Genomic DNA, 18,852 nt, shown 5'->3' on the forward strand with positions numbered 1-18,852 from the left:
TTACATGTATGTCTCCATCCTAACAACGGGAGTCTTCCCAAAGGTGCGAAGGCAGGCGACAAGTTTAGTTCCAAAATAACCCCATAGAAACGCATTGGGATTTTGGTGATAATGAAACCTCTCGTTTAGCCTCTTCCTCTCTGTAGAGAGCCGCATCGACGCAGCTGCATGAAACCGCAGGACTTTTTCTCAACACATTGCAGAGGTAGCTAAATACAGCTGTAGTAGATGGCATTGTCTATGTAACTGCTGTTTGACTTGACATTAAACGAAACTATAGTTCTAATCCCGGCGCTGAGCTAGTGAGTAGCAGGCTAATTGTTGTATGACGTGTTTGTAAAATGTTAAATCCCCTATTTCCTGAGGTGAATGAAGCTACAGCGACAAGGTGATCATGGCTGGAGTCAATTGAACTTGTTTTCCTCTTTTCCGAGAAAATAAAGCAAATGTCCAATTCATGACTCAAATTGAAATGTATCCCCTTGATGGATTGGACCCCGACCCTATTATGTCAGGAAGAGCCTGTGGTGTGTGTGTGTGTCTACATGTGGGTGCCTTTCTGTATGCGTTTGTCTGTGTATGAAGGAGTTAATAAACCAGTCAGATCAGCCATGATAAAAGACAGAATTCGACATCCATCCATGTCTGAGGATGTGGGGAGATGACGTGGAAACCGGCCACTAGGGGCAACAGTGAACGCTGTTACCTTCAGGTAGGTTTCGTAGGGCGTTGTGCATGGGGATGCGTAAGCATCTGCCTCTGTTTCAGAAGGTTGCATGTTCGAATCCAGCAAAAGAAACCTTTAAAAATCAGAGTTAATGCCTGACCTTAAACACTTTGACATTTGGAACTGGAACAACTTTGAAATGTGATGTGTGAGAAACATGGATGAACGTCTAACTCTGACGTGAGACAGGCCATAAACAGAAGTATGCCAAAGGTTCATGCATATTTTATTCAAGAGTAAAAAAGTGGTTTGTCCCATGGGGCATGCTTACAGTTTGTGTAATAAAGGAGTCCGAGAGAGAACCATGGCACAAACCATATGGCACGAGGTCTCCGGTAAGTTCACCTCTCAAAATAAAGCACAATGAGACCAAACAAGGATCAGCAAAACGCAAGAGCAATTAGCAGAGAGCTTAAGAATAATGTTAATTATAAATATAATAATGATAATATTTAAATAACAAGAATATAATTTAAGAATTATGATTAGAGAATACACTTTTCCTTTAAAATGTTTGAGACAACTTCTGTAACTGTGTCTGCTTTAACAGATGAGTTTACCATGCAATCATGCTTTGGCTGCCTGAATGGAAGTCTGTCTTTTTATAGTACGGTTCTTCATTCACACTATTGTACACTCTTAGAAAAAAAGGTGCTATCTAGTGCCTAAACGGGTTCTTTGGCTGTCCCCATAGGAGAACCCTTTGAAGAACCCTTTTTGGTTCCAGGTAGAACCCTTCTGAATTCCATTTAGAACCCTTTCCACAGAGGGTTCTTTCTACATGGAACCCAAAAGACTTTCTACCTGGAAGCAAAAAGGGTTCTCCTATAGGGACCACCGAAGATCCATTTTGGAACCGTTTTTTTCTAAGTGTAGGTTTCAAAACAACTCCTGCACATCAGAGAAGAGAGGAGCGATAGAGTCACAACGCATGGCACCTCATACAAACGTCTAGTCTGTACAGCATCAAAATAAAACAATACATTAACTCATAATACAGTCATGAAAAAACTCAAATGAAATAAAAAACGAAATCCCAAAATAAAATAAAAACTGGAAAATGTTTTTTTTTCACAAATAAATATCATCCCTTAGTTAATTTGAAACAAGAAGATAAAAATAACTTACCATACTGAAACACGGCACAAATAGAATTTCACATTATTATTATCAAATAACTTAATTGCATGCACTGATGCGTTTATAAATGCTTTACAAATAAATAACCTTCTGTTAGTCACTGTTCACACTCAGCCAAAAACACCATTTCATTTTCAAAGTAGAACAAAACAGCATATATAGGGACTTACTCCAATTACAGCCGACTCAGGTTATAGGCAACTGGACAGCACATAAGAGGACACCATAGAAATGGAATGCATAGAACAGACTTCACTCATGCTGATTCTGATTGCATGCCAACAAAACAGCCAATCATAGTTGTTTGTACATTTCAATCTCTGATACAGGTGTCCATTCTATGCTTTCTATTTCTATGATTAACTTGGCAGCAATAGAACATAGAAGTGTAGATAGTCCCAACAAGTAAAATATGTAAAAGTGGTAAAAAGTTGTCCTTAAAACTGAAATAGGATCAGTTTTGGAAATCATCTGACTTGGCAGCAATAGAACATAAGAGTAGAACAGACAGACATTGCCCCTAAAACTGTTGAACGATCAGTTTTGTTTATCTGACTTTAGAGGCAGCGTCTACCTGGGGTGTAGTGAGTGTACTGTGAACTCTGTGTGCCACCTCAGCACTGGCTAACTGGCCAGTGGAGCATATTGGCTTAATAGGATGGAGAACACTCAGGTAATAAGACTGCATTTTCAACCTTCTGACAACTTCATCTTTTCCTTGAAGTTAATAAATAGTATGCTTAATTTCAATGTCCTGTTATTATCATATAGTACGAGTAGCAAAACATATTGGAAAGCACTACCATGTATGTTTGCAGATGAAAATGGCATTCAAATTTCACACACAGATGCAAACCCATACACCAATAAATTCACAGCCGCCATGACAACTATCCATCTCCCTATCTAGATATCTTATCAAATAAAATGAATGAAGTAAACCACCGACAGGGCTGACACAACTTCCTGTTTTAAAATGAGAAGAGGAAACTGTAAATCACGGACAGGTAGTACCTCCACCGCATGCCACCTTAGCCCCCGTCAACCTCTCACCTACATGCCACCTTAGCCCCCGTCAACCTCTCACCTACATGCCACCTTAGCCCCCGTCAACCTCTCACCTACATGCCACCTTAGCCCCCGTCAACCTCTCACCTACATGCCCTCCACTCCCCCAATCCCCACCTACATGCCCCTTGCCCTGTCCCAACATAACAGAAAGGTAACATCTGTCCCCCAGTCAGCCCCACCCTCCCTCTGCCCCCCAACATAACAGAAAGGTAACATCTGTCCCCCAGTCAGCCCCACCCTCCCTCTGCCCCCAACATAACAGAAAGGTAACATGTGTCCCCCAGTCAGCTCCACCCTCCCTCTGCCCCCAACATAACAGAAAGGTAACATCTGTCCCCCAGTCAGCCCCACCCTCCCTCTGCCCCCAACATAACAGAAAGGTAACATCTGTCCCCCAGTCAGCCCCACCCTCCCTCTGCCCCCAACATAACAGAAAGGTAACATCTGTCCCCCAGTCAGCCCCACCCTCCCTCTGCCCCCAACATAACAGAAAGGTAACATCTGTCACCCAGTCAGCCCTACCCTCCCTCTGCCCCCAACATAACAGAAAGGTAACATATGTCCCCCAGTCAGCCCCACTACACAATTAGAACAGAACATGATCTCTTTGTTTTGCATTGGAGTGTTCCAGAACGTCCAGTAGAGTGTTCCGTAGTGTAGTGTGGTCAGGTGGTCAGGTCAGAGGTCGGTAGTAGTGTGTGACCAGGTCAGGGAGTGATGGAACCTGCAGTACAGTTTGTCCAATAGGAGGTCTGGTCCATCCATGGCACAGTCTTGTCAAACGGGTAGAGAGAAGGGCTGGGGAGCAACAGGCCAGGGGAGGGGGAGGAGGATGGTGTGTGTACCATTACTGTGTATGTGTAGGTCTATATGTTGACTGTGTGTTCTGTATGATCCTTGTTTAAGTGCATGTCTAAGTATGTTTACCGTAAGTGTGTTTTACTTTAAGTGTGTAAGTCAAATGTGTGTATGTGTGGGTATGTACTTTATATATAAGTGTGTGTATTAGTGTTTATGTATAAATGTGTGTGTGTCCATCACTGTATATTGCTGTTGTTGTCGGTGCCGTTGGGCTCCCCCATGTTCATGCGGCCCATGGAGACACCCACACTGTTGACGGCGTCACGGCGGGGGGGCATGCGCTCGTTGATCCGGTCCAGACCCTTGGCCTCCGCAAAGCTATTGATCTTATGTTGAGGAGAGAAGCCTCGGATCGCTGGGGAGGCAGACCACAACTCAGTTACAGACTCATCTAATACACACACACATATCCTCACGCTCGTGTAATACACACACACATATCCTCACGCTCGTGTAATACACACACACATATCCTCACGCTCGTGTAATACACACACACATATCCTCACGCTCGTGTAATACACACACACATATCCTCACGCTTGTGTAATACACACACACATATCCTCACGCTCGTGTAATACACACACACATATCCTCACGCTTGTGTAATACACACACACATATCCTCACGCTCGTGTAATACACACACACATATCCTCACGCTTGTGTAATACACACACACATATCCTCACGCTCGTGTAATACACACACACATATCCTCACGCTCGTGTAATACACACACAATGTAGTTGCAGTGCACTTGCTACCAGGGTTGAGGTGAATTCCATTTCAATTCAAGTCAATTCAGGGAGGTACATTGAAATTCCATTTCCAAATCTCTTCAATGCTTAAAGAACATTTAGAATTTGGTTTACTTTCTGAATTGGCTGAAATTTAAATGGGATTGATCCCAACCCTGCTGCTACATACAAGATAAGAAATTCCTACACGATAACCAGGTTAGTACAAGATAAGAAATTCCTACACGATAACCAGGTTAGTACAAGATAAGAAAGTTGCAGTGCACTTGCTAACCAGGGTTAATTACAAGTCAATAATTGAAATTCCATTTCCAACGATCTTCAATGCTTAAAGAACATTTAAATTTGGTTTACTTTCGATAACCAGGTTGGCTGAAATTTAAAAATTCCCAACCCTAACCAGGTTAGTACAAGATAAGAAATTCCTACACGATAACCAGGTTAGTACAAGATAAGAAATTCCTACACGATAACCAGTCTAGTGCACGATAAGAAATTCCTACACGATAACCAGTCTAGTGCACGATAAGAAATTCCTACACGATAACCAGTCTAGTGCACGATAAGAAATTCCTACACGATAACCAGTCTAGTGCACGATAAGAAATTCCTACACGATAACCAGGTTAGTACAAGATAAGCTCGACATAAAGACTGTAGTGGTCTTGTGTTTTTTTACAATGTGGTCAATCATGGAACATCACATTTCCAATGCAAAACTCCACAAGCTCCACACAGCACATGTTGTACCAAAACCAAATAGCAGGGGTTGTGTAGGGACGATGTATTTGTGTAGGGACGATGTATTTGTGTAGGGACGATGTATTTGCGTAGGGATGATGTATTTGGACGGCAGGGTAGCCTAGTGGTTAGAGCATTGGACTAGTAACCGGAAGGTTGCAAGTTCAAACCCCCGAGCTGACAAGGAACAAATCTGTCATTCTGCCCCTGAACAGGCAGTTAACCCACTGTTCCTAGGCTGTCATTGAAAATAGGAATTTGTTCTTAACTGATTTTAGTTAAATAAAGGTAAAATAAAATAAAAAAATTTGTGGAGGGATGATGTATTTGTGTAGGAACCATGTATTTGTGTAGGGACAATGTATTTGTGTAGGGACAATGTATTTGTGTAGGGACCATGTATTTGTGTAGGGACAATTTATTTGTGTAGGGACCATGTATTTGTGTAGGGACAATGTATTTGTGTAGGGACCATGTATTTGTGTAGGGACAATGTATTTGTGTAGGGACCATGTATTTGTGTAGGGACAATGTATTTGTGTAGGGACAATGTATTTGTGTAGGGACCATGTATTTGTGTAGGGACCATGTATTTGTGTAGGGACCATGTATTTGTGTAGGGACCATGTATTTGTGTAGGGATGATGTATTTGTGTAGGGACGATATTAGAGTTATCGTAGGGTCAGATTCCTCCCCCAGCCGACACACACTCATGATTAGTCACTTTGTCGGTGTGTGCCTGTGTGGAGTGTGTCTGTGTGAGGCAGTGTGTGTGTCTGGGGTGTGTGTGTGTGTGTGTGTGTGTGTGTGTGTGTGTGTGTGTGTGTGTGTGTGTGTGTGTGTGTGTGTGTGTGTGTGTGTGTGTGTGTGTGTGTGTGAGGCAGAGAAAGAATAAGAGTCATGCTTCACCATGAGCAGTGCTGTTAGAAGAGCTCAATGCATTGTGGGTAAGTGTATGGCGTAGATGGGTCACCATGCCTCATCCCCCTCTTTCATTCTCTCACACACACGCTCACTCTAATTGTTGATGAATGAGGGGAATTTACCTTCTGAGTCCTCAACAGGATCGATGGCTTCAATGGCCTCAATGGTAGCTGAGGATGGAGAGAGAGAAAGAGAGATGGAGGAAGGAAGGGAGCATGAGAGAGAGAGAGTGAGAGTGAGAGAAAGTGAGAGAAGGGTGAGGGTTATTCATGCAAAACCCTCACAGCAGCACTGCAGCCTTCAGTGCTGAGGGTGTCTGGTGTTAGCACATTCATTAGCTAGCGTTAGCTCACACACACATATACCAGGCTATAAGTACTATCAGCTGTAGTGAGGTGAGGAGTGACGGAGTGATTGACAGAGGACGAATATGGAATAGAGGTAGAGAGAGCGTTAGAGAGAGGCAGAGCGAGGCAGAGAGAGAGGCAGAGCGAGGCAGAGAGTGAGGCAGAGCGAGAGAGAGGCAGAGCGAGAGAGGCAGAGCAAATTAGAGAGGGACAGAGACAGTCAGGCAGAGAGACAGAGACAGAGATGGAAAGAGAGGCAGAGACAGAGGGAGAGAGAGGCAGAGAGAGAGGCAGATGCAGAGAGAGAGGCAGAGGCAGAGAGAGGCAGAGGCAGAGAGAGGCAGAGGCAGAGAGAGAGGCAGAGGCAGAGAGAGGCAGAGGCAGAGAGAGAGGCAGAGGCAGAGAGAGAGGCAAATGCAGAGAGAGAGGCAGAGGCAGAGAGAGAGGCAGATGCAGAGAGAGAGGCAGATGCAGAGAGAGAGGCAGAGGCAGAGAGATAGGCAGATGCAGAGAGAGAGGCAGACAGAGAGAAAGTTTGTGAGAAAGTGGGAATGTGTGTGTGGGCCTGTTTGCCAGTGTGTGTATGTGTGTGGAGGGGTGTGTATATGTGTGCGCGTGCGTGCGTGCGTGTGCGTGCGTGCGTGCGTGTGTGTGTGTGTGTGTGTGTGTGTGTGTGTGTGTGTGTGTGTGTATGTGTGTGGAGGGGTGTGTATATGTGTGTGTGTGTGTGTGTGTGTGCGTGTGTGTGTGTGTGTGTGTGTGTGTGTGTGTGTGTGTGTGTGTGTGTGTACTCACCACTCTGCAGAGTCTGCTTGCCTCCAGACAGAACTCCGCTGGGCAGCATGCCAGTGGGTGTCAGTCCCTTCAGGGTCAGTACGTTCTCACTCTCCTCCCTAAAACACACACACACATACATTAGAAACGAACATACACAGTCTCACATGCTTCTACACACATTCAGACACGTGCAGTGCCTTGCAAAAGCATTGATCCCCCTTGGCATGAAGTGAAATGAAAAAAATAACTTTCATAAAAAATATATACAAAATGAAAAGCTGAAAAGTGGTGCTGAATATGTATTCACCCCCTTTGCTATGAAGCCCTAAATAAGATTGCAACCAATTACCTTCAGAAGTCATATTATTAGTTACATTTTATTATTTTTACATTTTTATTTCACCTTTATTTAACCAGGTAAGCCAGTTGAGAACAAGTTCTCATTTACAACTGCAACCTGGCCAAGATAAAGCAAAGCAGTGTGACACAAACAACACAGAGTTACACATGGAGTAAAGAAATGTACAGTCAATAACACAATAGAAAAGTCTATGTACAGTAAAGTATATAAAGTCCACATATGTGCAATCTAAGTGCCACATAATCTGTCACATGATCTCAGTATATATAAACACCTGCTCTAAAAGGCCCCAGAGTCTGCAACACCACTAAGCAGAGGTGGCAGGTAGCCTAGTGGTTAGAGCGTTGGGCCAGTAACCAAAAGGTTGCTAGATAGAATCACTGAACTGACAAGGTAAAAATGTGTCATACTGCTCCTGAACAAGGCAGTAAACCCACTGTTCCTAGGCCGTCATTGTAAATAAGAATTTGTTCTTACCTGACTTGCCTAATTCAATAAAGTTTGTTTTTTAAAGGCAAGGGGCACCATGAAGACCAAGGAGCTCTCCAAACAGGTCAGGGACAAAGTAGTGGAGAAGTACAGATCAGGGTTGGGTTATAAAAAAAATATCAGAAACTTTGAACATCCCACAGAGCATTGTTAAAAAAAGGAAAGAATAGGGCACCACACAAACCTGCAAAGAGAGGGCACCACACAAACCTGCAAAGAGATGGCACCACACAAACCTGCAAAGAGAGGGCACCACACAAACCTGCAAAGAGATGGCACCACACAAACCTGCAAAGAGAGGGCACCACACAAACCTGCAAAAGAGAGGCACCACACAAACCTGCAAAGAGAGGGCACCACACAAACCTGCAAAGAGAGGGCACCACACAAACCTGCAAAGAGAGGGCACCACACAAACCTGCAAAGAGAGGGCACCACACAAAAAGAGGGCTGCCCACCAAAACTCACAAACCAGGCAAGGAGGGCATTAATCAGAGATGCAACAAAGAGACCAAAGATAACCTGAAGGAGCTGCAAAGCTCCACAGCAGAGATTGGAGTATCTGTCCATGGGACCACTTTAAGCCGTACACTCCACAGAGCTGGGCTTTATGGAAGAGGGGCCAGGAAAAAAGTCATTGCTTACAGAAAAAAATAAGCAAACACGTTTGGTGTTCACCAAAAGGCACGTGGGAGACTCTCCAAACATATGGAAGAAGGTACTTTGGTCAGATGAGACTAAAATGGAGCTTTTTGGACATTAAGGAAAACACTATGTCTGGTGCAAACCCAACACCTCTCATCACCCCGAGAACACCACCCCCCACAGTGAAGCATGGTGGTGGCAGCATCATGCTGTGGGGATGTTTGTCATTGGCAGGGACTGGGAAACTGGTCTGAATTGAAGGAATGATGGATGGCACTAAATACAGGGAAATTCTTGAGGGAAACCTGTTTTAGTCTTCCAGAGATTTGAGACTGGGACGGATGTTCATCTTCCAGCAGGACAATGACCCTAAGCATACTGCTGAAGCAAAACTTGAGTGGTTTAAGGGGAAACATTTAAATGGCTTGGAATGGCCTAGTCAAAGTCCAGACCTCAATCCAATTGAGAATCTGTGGTATGATTTAAAGATTGCTGTACACCAGCGGAACCCATCAAACTTGAAGGAGATGGAGCAGTTTTGCCTTGAAGAATGGGCAACAATCCCAGTGGCTAGATGTGCCAAGCTTATAGAGACATACCCCAAGAGACTTGCAGCTGTAATTGCTGCAAAAGGTGACTCCACAATGTATTGACTTTGGGGGGTTGAAGAGTTATGCACACTCAAGTTTTCTGTTTTTGTTGTCTTATTTCTTGTTTGTTTCACAATAACAAATATTTTGCATCTTCAAAGTGGTCGGCATGTTGTGAAAATCAAATGTCACAAACCACCCCAAAAAATCTATTTTAATTCCAGGTTGTAAGGCAACAAAATAGGAAAAATGCCAAGGGGGTGAATACTTTCGCAAGCCACTGTAAATACAAACTCACTCACCGTAAAACTTGGAACATTTTGGCCATCTTCCCTATGGCACGGATCTTGTTCCTGATCACCTCTTTCCTAGCTGCCGCTGCATTGGCTGGAGGCAACCAATCACAGAGGAGTAAAACACGGGACACCAATAACAAGGAAGTGAAAAGGAAGGTTGAATAGACATAAAAATGCAACCAATCAAAGTGTCTGTGTCCCATTTGGGATGTAACAGGTCTTCCCATGTGTATCTATTTATAAAGATATGATTACCATCATAGACCTCTTCCTCTCCGTCATTCTCCATGAGCTCATCATCTGAACAGATACTGAGAACATTCACCAGCATCTCTGTCACTGTGGAGCGAGAGAGAGGGCACAGTCAATATGAGAGAGAGACTCTGAAGAAAAATGTATATTGTTTGCAGATGATCTGTTGCTTCTGTCCGGAGCCAAGAGGGCCTACAGCAGCACCTAGATCTTCTGCACAGATTATTTCAGACCTGGGCCTTGACATTGAATCTCAGTAAGACAAAAATAATGGTGTTCCAAAAAAGGTCCAGAGAGAGAGAGTTAGTGACAGAGTGAGATTCAGAAATAGAGAATAAGAGAGAGGGTCAGAGAGAGAGAATAAGAGAGAGGGTTAGAGTGAGAGGATAAGAGAGAGGGTCAGAGAGAGAGAATAAGAGAGAGGGTCAGAGAGAGAGAATAAGAGAGAGGGTTAGAGAGAGGATAAGAGAGAGGGTTAGAGAGAGAGAATAAGAGAGAGGGTCAGAGAGAGAGAGAATAAGAGAGAGATTCAGAGATAGAAAATAAGAACGAGAGAGATTAAGAGAGTAAGAGGGTTGGTCAGAGAGAGAGAATAAGAGAGAGGGTTGGAGAGAGAGAATAAGAGAGAGGGTCAGAGAGAGAGAGAATAAGAGAGAGATTCAGAGATAGAGAATAAGAGCGAGAGAGATTCAGAGAATAAGAGGGTTGGTCAGAGAGAGAGAATAAGAGAGAGGGTCAGAGAGAGAATAAGAGAGAGAGAGGTTGAGAGAATAAGAGAGAGGGTCAGAGAGAGAGAATAAGAGAGAGGGTTGGAGAGAGAGAATAAGAGAGAGGGTCAGAGAGAGAGAATAAGAGAGAGATTCAGAGAATAAGAGGGTTGGTCAGAGAGAGAGAATAAGAGAGAGGGTTGGAGAGAGAGAATAAGAGAGAGGGTTGGTCAGAGAGAGAGAATAAGAGAGAGGGTCAGAGAGAGAGAATAAGAGAGAGGGTCAGAGAGAGAGAATAAGAGAGAGGTTCAGAGAGAGAGACTAAGAGAGGGTTGGAGAGAGAGAATAAGAGAGAGAGATTCAGAGAATAAGAGGGTTGGTCAGAGAGAGAGAATAAGAGAGAGGCTCAGAGAGAGAGAGAATAAGAGAGAGGGTTGGAGAGAGAGAATAAGAGAGAGGGTCAGAGAGAGAGAATAAGAGAGAGATTCAGAGAATAAGAGGGTTGGTCAGAGAGAGAGAATAAGAGAGAGGGTTGGAGAGAGAGAATAAGAGAGAGGGTCAGAGAGAGAAAATAAGAGAGAGATTCAGAGAATAAGAGGGTTGGTCAGAGAGAGTGAATAAGAGAGAGGGTTGGAGAGAGAATAAGAGAGAGGGTCAGAGAGAGACAATAAGAGAGAGATTCAGAGAATAAGAGGGTTGGTCAGAGAGAGAATAAGAGAGAGGGTCAGAGAGAGAAAATAAGAGAGAGATTCAGAGAATAAGAGGGTTGGTCAGAGAGAGAGACAACAAGAGAGAGAACATATTCAGAGAGAGAGACATAACAAGAGAGAGAACATATTCAGAGAGAGAACATATTCAGAGAGAGAACATATTCAGAGAGAGAACATATTCAGAGAGAGACATAACAAGAGAGAGAACATATTCAGAGAGAGAGACATAACAAGAGAGAGAACATATTCAGAGTGGGAGACAATCTGTTTATTTTGGTGTTTGTAATATTTGTAGTCATTTTTTCCCACCTTTCTCTCCAACGAAGGGCAGAGACCAGGTGAAGACATCCATGAAGTTGGGCAGCCAGTAGGGATGAGGGGAACAGTTGAACTGGCGGATGTTCATCACGTTGTTCTCATACTTCAGAACCGCCGCTGTGAGAGAATGAGAGGGCAAGCCTGTTACACACTGATAGTCTGTCTGTCTGTCTGTCTGTCTGTCTGTCTGTCTGTCTGTCTGTCTGTCTGTCTGAGGGCAGGCCTGTTACACACTGATTGTCTGTCTGTCTGTCTGTCTGTCTGAGGGCAGGCCTGTTACACACTGTCTGTCTGTCCGTCCGTCCGTCCGTCCGTCCGTGTGTGTGTCGTCCGTCCGTCCGTCCGTCGTCTGTCTGTCCGTCTGTCTGTCTGAGGGTCCGTCCGTCCGTCTGTCTGTCTGTCCGTCCGTCCGTCCGTCCATCCGTCCGTCCGTGTGTGTCCGTCCGTCCGTCCGTCCGTGTGTCCGTCCGTCCGTCCGTGTGTCCGTCCGTCCGTGTGTGTCCATCCGTCCGTCCGTGTGTGTCCGTCCGTCTGTCCGTCCGTGTGTGTCCGTCCGTCCGTGTGTGTGTCCGTCCGTCCGTCCGTGTGTGTCCGTCCGTCCGTCCGTGTGTGTCCGTCCGTCCGTCCGTGTGTGTCCGTCCGTCTGTCCGTCCGTGTGTGTCCGTCCGTCCGTCCGTCCGTGTGTGTCCGTCCGTCCGTCCGTGTGTGTCCGTCCGTCCGTCCGTGTGTGTGTCCGTCCGTCCGTCTGTCCGTCCGTGTGCCTGACCTTTGTTGTTGTAGACATCCAGGTAGTTAGGTGCTGAGAAGATGGTGATGAGGGAGGGGAAGCCTGTCGTCTGACTCTTTCTGTACATCCGGTACCTGAACAGGGAAACAGTCATGGGATTGGGATACAGGGTAGAGTTAGGATTACATAGATTGGAGATTCAACCGTCAGGGGTGTAGGGTTAAATATTTGGTTGTTGTGTGGTTAAGTTCGCCTTGACGATGGATAACTGTTCATAAATTGACTGATTTGATTATGAAACCTTGCGCTGCTGTATCGGTGGACTGAAGCGTTTGTGTTGCCATCACAACCCCCACCCCTGGATCAATCAACACACACTGGGGTGGACAGGAGAATGTTTTACAATACTGTCACTCACCATGTGAAGAATGACAGTTTGTCAATGACCCAAGAAGAAGTAGGGCTTCTCTTACCCAGAATCCTGCGCTTCATGTGCTCTGATGACAGACAATAAATTGTTGGTCTGTAGAAACTCACACACCGCAGGGTAACTGGAGAGAGCGAGAGAGCGAGAGAGAGAGAGAGAGAGTGTGTTAGTGTCTCTCTGTGTAAATCAAAACATCATAGTGAAGTAGCCAAACTATGTTGTGTATGAATCAATGTGTGTGTACATGAGAGAAAGAGAGATTTGATTCTGAACACCCCTGCACTATATCAGACGAGGATAGTCTGAAACCGTTTACATGGAATGACCACCAGGGGTCATCATTGAGCCCCTAATAAAAACAGCAGAACCAGATCTAGTAGGAGGGCACTGTATGTTTCTCTCAGTAGACTGGTGTAGGCTCCATATTGTTTAGCACCATATAATAACAACAGTCTCAACTATCCATCACGTCAATCATCTGGTCTCTCATTTTATTCATCTCTTTTTCCTCCCTCACTCCCCCTCCCTCTTGCTCTCTTTCCCTCACTGTATCTTAATATCACTCCCCAATCTGGCAGTAGTAGCCAGTCGTCATGGAAACAGAACAGTGCAGTCTCCCTAGGGATTGTGGGATATGGCTTAGCGCTGAAACTGTGTGTGTGGATCTGTGAGATAACTGGCCAGTGTTACAGCTGTTCCACAAATCCCAATGTTTCTTTGGTTGTTGGATCTCTGAATCAGCTTGTAGTCAACTAGTACAACATGTTTCCCCTCCTTCATCTCCCCTCCAGTACCACACCTTTCTCCTGTACATCACGCCAACAGATCACACTGGACCTCACCTGCGTTAGAAGTGCGTGTGTGTATGTATGTGTGTGTATGTATGTGTGTGTGTGTGTGTGTGTGTGTGTGTGTGTGTGTGTGTGTGTGTGTGTGTGTGTGTGTGTGTGTGTGTGTGTGTGTGTATGTATGTATGTATGTATGTATGTGTGTGTGTGTGTGTGTGTGTTTGTGTGTGCGTGCGTGCGTGCGTGTGTGCGTGCGTGCGTGCGTGTGTGTGTGTGTGTGTGTGTGTGTGTGTGTGTGTGTGTGTGCCTGCCGTAGGTGCGTCGCCGTGTCAGTGTCTATGTGTTTACCTGTAGAAGTAGGAGCAGCCTCTGACTGTGTTGTGGCCGAAGTATTCTTGTGTCTTCTCGTTGCCAAAGTCCTCCAGTGGGTCGGCCCACAGCAGGTCACACATGGGTCCGAACGCTGGAGGCTCCTTGAACCTGTCCAGCTGGATTATAGAGACAATGACAACACAACAGATATATACACTGAGTTGACCAAACATTAAGAACCCCTTCCTAATATTTAGTTGCGCTGGACTCTACAAGGTGTCAAAAACGTTCCACAGGGACGCTGGCCCATGTTGACTCCAAAGCTTCCCACAGTTGTGTTAAGTTGGCTGGATGTCCTTTGGGTGGTGGACCATTCTTGATACATGGGAAACTGTTGAGCATGAAATACCCAGCAGCATTGCAGTTCCTGACACACTCAAACAAGTGCGCCTGGCACCTACTTCCATACCTCGTTCAAAGGCACTTAAATATGTTGTCTTGCCCATTCGCCCTCTGAATGGCTCATGTACATAATCCATGTCTCAATTGTCTGATGGCTTATAAATCCTTCATTAACCTGATTCCTCCCCTTCATCTACACTGATTGAAGTGGATTTAACAAGTGACATCAATAAGGGATCATAGCTTTCACCTGGATTCACCTGGTCAGTCTGTCATGGAAAGACCACTGTTCTTAATGTTTTGTCCACTCAGTGTACATTGATACATACATCTATAGATACATACATGTATAGAAACAGTGCATTCAGAAAATATTCAGACCCCTTGACTTTTTCTATATTTTGTTACGTTACAGTCTTATTCTAAAATTGATTGAATAGTTTCCCCCCCCCCTCATCAATCTGCACACAATCACCCCATAATGACAAAGCAAAAACAGGTTTTTAGAAATTGTCCAGAAGCCACTCTTGCATTGTCTTGGCTAAGGGCTTAGGGTCGTTGTCCTGTTGGAAGGTGAACCTTCACCCCAGTCTGAGGTCCTGAGTGCTCTGGAGCAGGTTTTCGTCAAGGAAATCTCTGTACTTTGCTCCGCTCATCTTCCCCTCGATCCTGACTAGTCTCACAGTCCCTGCCGCTGAAAAACATCCCCACAGCATGATGCTGCCACCGCCATGCTTCACCGTAGGGATGGTGCCAGGTTTCCTCCAGACGTGGCGCTTGGCATTCAGGCCAAAGAGTTCAATCTTGGTTTCATCAGACCAGAGAATCTTGTTCCTCATGGTCTGAGAGTCTTTAGGTGCCTTTTGTCAAACTCCAAGCGGGCTGTCATGTGCCTTTTACTGAGGAGTGCTTCCGTCTGGTCACTCTACCATAAAGTCCTGATTGGTAGAGTGCTGCAGAGATGGTTGTCCTTCTGGAAGTTTCTCCCATCTCCACAGAGGAACTCTGGAGCTCTGTCAGAGTGACCATCGGGTTCTTGGTCACCTCCCTGACCAAGGCCCTTCTCCCGAAATTGCTCAGTTTGGCCGGGCGACCAGCTCACCAGTATTGGTGGTTCCAAAATTCTTCAGTTTAAGAATGAAGGAGGCCACTGTGTTCTTGTGGACCTTCAATGCTACAGAAATGTTTTGGTACCCTTCCCCAGATCTGTGCCTCGACAATATCCTGTCTCGGAGCTCTATGGACAATTCCTTCGACCTCATGGCTTGGTTTTTGCTCTGTCAACTGTGAGACCTTATATAGAAAGGTGGGTGCTTTTCAAAATCATGTCCAATCAATTGAATTTACCACAGGTGGACTCCAATCAAGTTGTAGAAACATCTCAAGGATGATCAATAGAAACAGGATGCACCTGAGCTCAATTTCGAGTCTCATAACAAAAGCTCTGAATTTTTATGTAAATAAGGTATTTCTGTTTTTTATTTTTAATAGACTAGCAAACATTTCTAAAAACCTGTTTTTGTGTTTTCATTATGGGGTATTGTGTGTAGATTGCTGAGGATTTGTTTGTATTTAATCCATTTTAGAATACGGCTGTAACGTACATTTTGGGGGGGAAAAGTCAAAGGGTCTGAATACTTTCTGAATGAACTGTACATGGAATAAAAATGTATTTACACAAGAGATAACTAGAACACTCAGAAATGAAGAAGACAGTTCTTTATATCTCCCAACTGGACCACAGAAAAAAACAGAATACACAGAGAGTGAGAGAGAGAGTTAAAGAGGCAGAAAGAGAGAGATATGAGACAGAGAGAGAGAGATATATGAGACAGAGAGCAAGATATGAGACAGAGAGAGAGATATGAGACAGAGAGAGAGAGATGAGACAGCGAGAGAGAGATGAGAGAGATATATGAGACAGAGAGCGAGAGAGATATGAGACAGAGAGAGGGAGAGATATGAGACAGAGAGAGGGAAATATGAGACAGAGAGAGACAGAGAGAGAGATATGAGACAGAGAGAGACAGAGAGAGGGAGAGATATGAGACAGAGAGAGGGAAATATGAGACAGAGAGAGAAAGAGAGAGAGAGAGAGAGAGAAAGAGAGAGAGACAGAGAGAGAGACAGAGAGAGACAGAGAGAGAGATATGAGACAGAGAAAGGGAAATATGAGACAGAGAGAGGGAGAGATATGAGACAGAGAGAGGGAAATATGAGACAGAGAGAGACAGATAGAGAGATATGAGACAGAGAGAGACAGAGAGAGGGAGAGATATGAGACAGAGAGAGGGAAATATGAGACAGAGAGAGACAGAGAGAGAGAGAGAGAGAGAGAGAGAAATAGAGAGAGAGAGAGAGAGAGAGAGAGAGAGAGAGAGAGATGAGACAGAGAGAGAGAGATGAGACAGAGAGAGAGAAAGAGACAGAGAGAGTATGAGACAGAGAGAGAGATATGAGACAGAGAGAGAGAGATGACACAGAGAGAGGGAAATATGAGACAGAGAGAGAGAGAGATGAGACAAAGAGAGAGAGATATGAGACAGAGAGTGTGAGAGAGAGAGAGCGATGAGACAGAGAGAGAGAGATATGAGACAGAGAGAGTGAGAGAGAGAGATATGAGCCAGAGAGAGAGAGAGATGAGACAGAGAGAGAGAGATATGAGACAGAGAGAGAGATGAGACAGAGAGAGGGAAATATGAGACAGAGAGAGAGAGATGAGACAGAGAGAGAGAGAAAGAGAGAGGGAGAGAGAGAGAGAGAGAGGAGAGAGAGAGAGAGAGAGAGATATGAGACAGAGAGAGAGAGATGAGACAGAGAGAGAGAAATATGAGACAGAGAGAGAGATATGAGACAGAGCGAGAGATATGAGACAGAGATAGACAGAGAGAGAGATATGAGACAGAGAGAGAGAGAGATGAGACAGAGAGAGGGAAATATGAGACAGAGAGAGAGAGAGAGAGATGAGACAGAGAGAGGGAAATATGAGACAGAGAGAGTGAGAGAGAGAGAGGGAAATATGAGACAGAGAGAGTGAGAGAGAGAGAGAGAGAGAGAGAGAGGGAAATATGAGAGAGAGAGAGAGAGAGAGAGAGAGGGAAATATGAGAGAGAGTGAGAGAGAGATGAGACAGAGAGAGGGAAATATGAGACAGAGAGAGTGAGAGAGAGAGGGAAATATGAGACAGAGAGAGTGAGAGAGAGAGAGAGAGGGAAATATGAGACAGAGAGAGTGAGAGAGGGAGAGAGAGAGAGGGAAATAGAGAGAGAGAGAGAGAGAGAGAGGGAAATATGAGAGAGAGAGAGAGAGAGAGAGAGAGAGGAAATATGAGACAGACAGAGAGAGAGAGAGAGAGGGAAATATGAGACAGAGAGAGAGAGTGAGACTAGAACAAAATCAAAGTCTTTTGAAACAGCCTTTAACTCAATTTGGCACAAATGGATGGAAAGCAGTGTTGGGGGACACAACATTATAAAATCCAGGGCCTAAGTCTGACAGAATCTGTGCAGAAGATCTAGGTGCTGCTGTAGACCCTCCTTGGTTGGGGACAGAAGCACCAGATCATCCACAAACAGTAGACATTTGACTTCAGATTCTAGTAGGGTGAGGCCGGGTGCTGCAGACTGTTGTATTGCCCTCAGCAATTCATTGATATACAGTGGGGCAAAAAAGTATTTAGTCAGCTACCAATTGTGCAAGTTCTCCCACTTAAAAAGATGAGAGAGGCCTGTAATTTTCATCATAGGTACACTTCAACTATGACAGACAAAATGAGAGAAAATAATCCAGAAAATCACATTGTAGGATTTTTTATGAATTTATTTGCAAATTATGGTGAAAAATAAGTATTTGGTCAATAACAAAAGTTTATCTCAAAACTTTGTTATATACCCTTTGTTGGCAATGACAGAGGTCAAACGTTTTCTGTAAGTCTTCACAACGTTTTCACACACTGTTGCTGGTATTTTGGCCCATTCCTCCATGCAGATCTCATCTAGAGCAGTGATGTTTTGGGGCTGTTGCTGGGCAACACAGACATTCAACTTCCTCCAAATATTTTCTATGGGGTTGAGATCTGGAGACTGGCTAGGCCACTCCAGGACCTTGAAATGCTTCTTACGAAGCCACTCCTTCGTTGCCCGGGCGGTGTGTTTGGGATCATTGTCATCCTGAAAGACCCAGCCACGTTTCATCTTCAATGCCCTTGCTGATGGAAGGAGGTTTTCAGTCAAAATCTCACGATACATGGCCCCATTCATTCTTTCCTTTACATGGATCAGTCGTCCTGGTCCCTTTGCAGAAAAACAGCCCCAAAGCATGATGTTTCCACCCCCATGCTTCACAGTAGGTATGGTGTTCTTTGGATGCAACTCAGCATTCTTTGTCCTCCAAACACGACGAGTTGAGTTTTTACCAAAAAGTTATATTTTGGTTTCATCTGACCATATGCCATTCTCCCAATCTTCTTCTGGATC

At 44.7% G+C, this 18,852-nt stretch overlaps 1 protein-coding gene across 5 annotated transcripts in view; it reads right to left on the bottom strand.

The window, feature by feature from the left end:
- Positions 1–3,401: 3,401 nt before the first annotated feature.
- The window catches only part of ppp3cb (protein phosphatase 3, catalytic subunit, beta isozyme), a 40,591-nt gene continuing 25,140 nt past the window's right edge, over positions 3,402–18,852 (bottom strand). For 3 of the 5 annotated variants that reach the window (XM_042303250.1, XM_042303251.1, XM_042303254.1), the window contains 9 exons: positions 14,012–14,151; positions 12,922–12,999; positions 12,488–12,582; positions 11,713–11,838; positions 9,990–10,073; positions 9,741–9,825; positions 7,372–7,469; positions 6,352–6,399; positions 3,403–4,154 (listed from right to left, as the gene is read on the bottom strand). In XM_042303250.1, the coding sequence (XP_042159184.1) occupies positions 3,976–4,154; positions 6,352–6,399; positions 7,372–7,469; positions 9,741–9,825; positions 9,990–10,073; positions 11,713–11,838; positions 12,488–12,582; positions 12,922–12,999; positions 14,012–14,151 (933 nt within the window). In that variant the 3' untranslated portion in view covers positions 3,403–3,975. Of the gene's footprint in view, positions 4,155–6,351; positions 6,400–6,453; positions 6,615–7,371; positions 7,470–9,740; positions 9,826–9,989; positions 10,074–11,712; positions 11,839–12,487; positions 12,583–12,921; positions 13,000–14,011; positions 14,152–18,852 lie in introns of those variants that run through there. The other 2 variants (XM_042303252.1, XM_042303253.1) reach the window with 2 other exon arrangements.

Source organism: Oncorhynchus tshawytscha, linkage group LG21 (assembly GCF_018296145.1).
Source record: "Oncorhynchus tshawytscha isolate Ot180627B linkage group LG21, Otsh_v2.0, whole genome shotgun sequence".
NCBI classification, from domain to species: domain Eukaryota; kingdom Metazoa; phylum Chordata; class Actinopteri; order Salmoniformes; family Salmonidae; genus Oncorhynchus; species Oncorhynchus tshawytscha.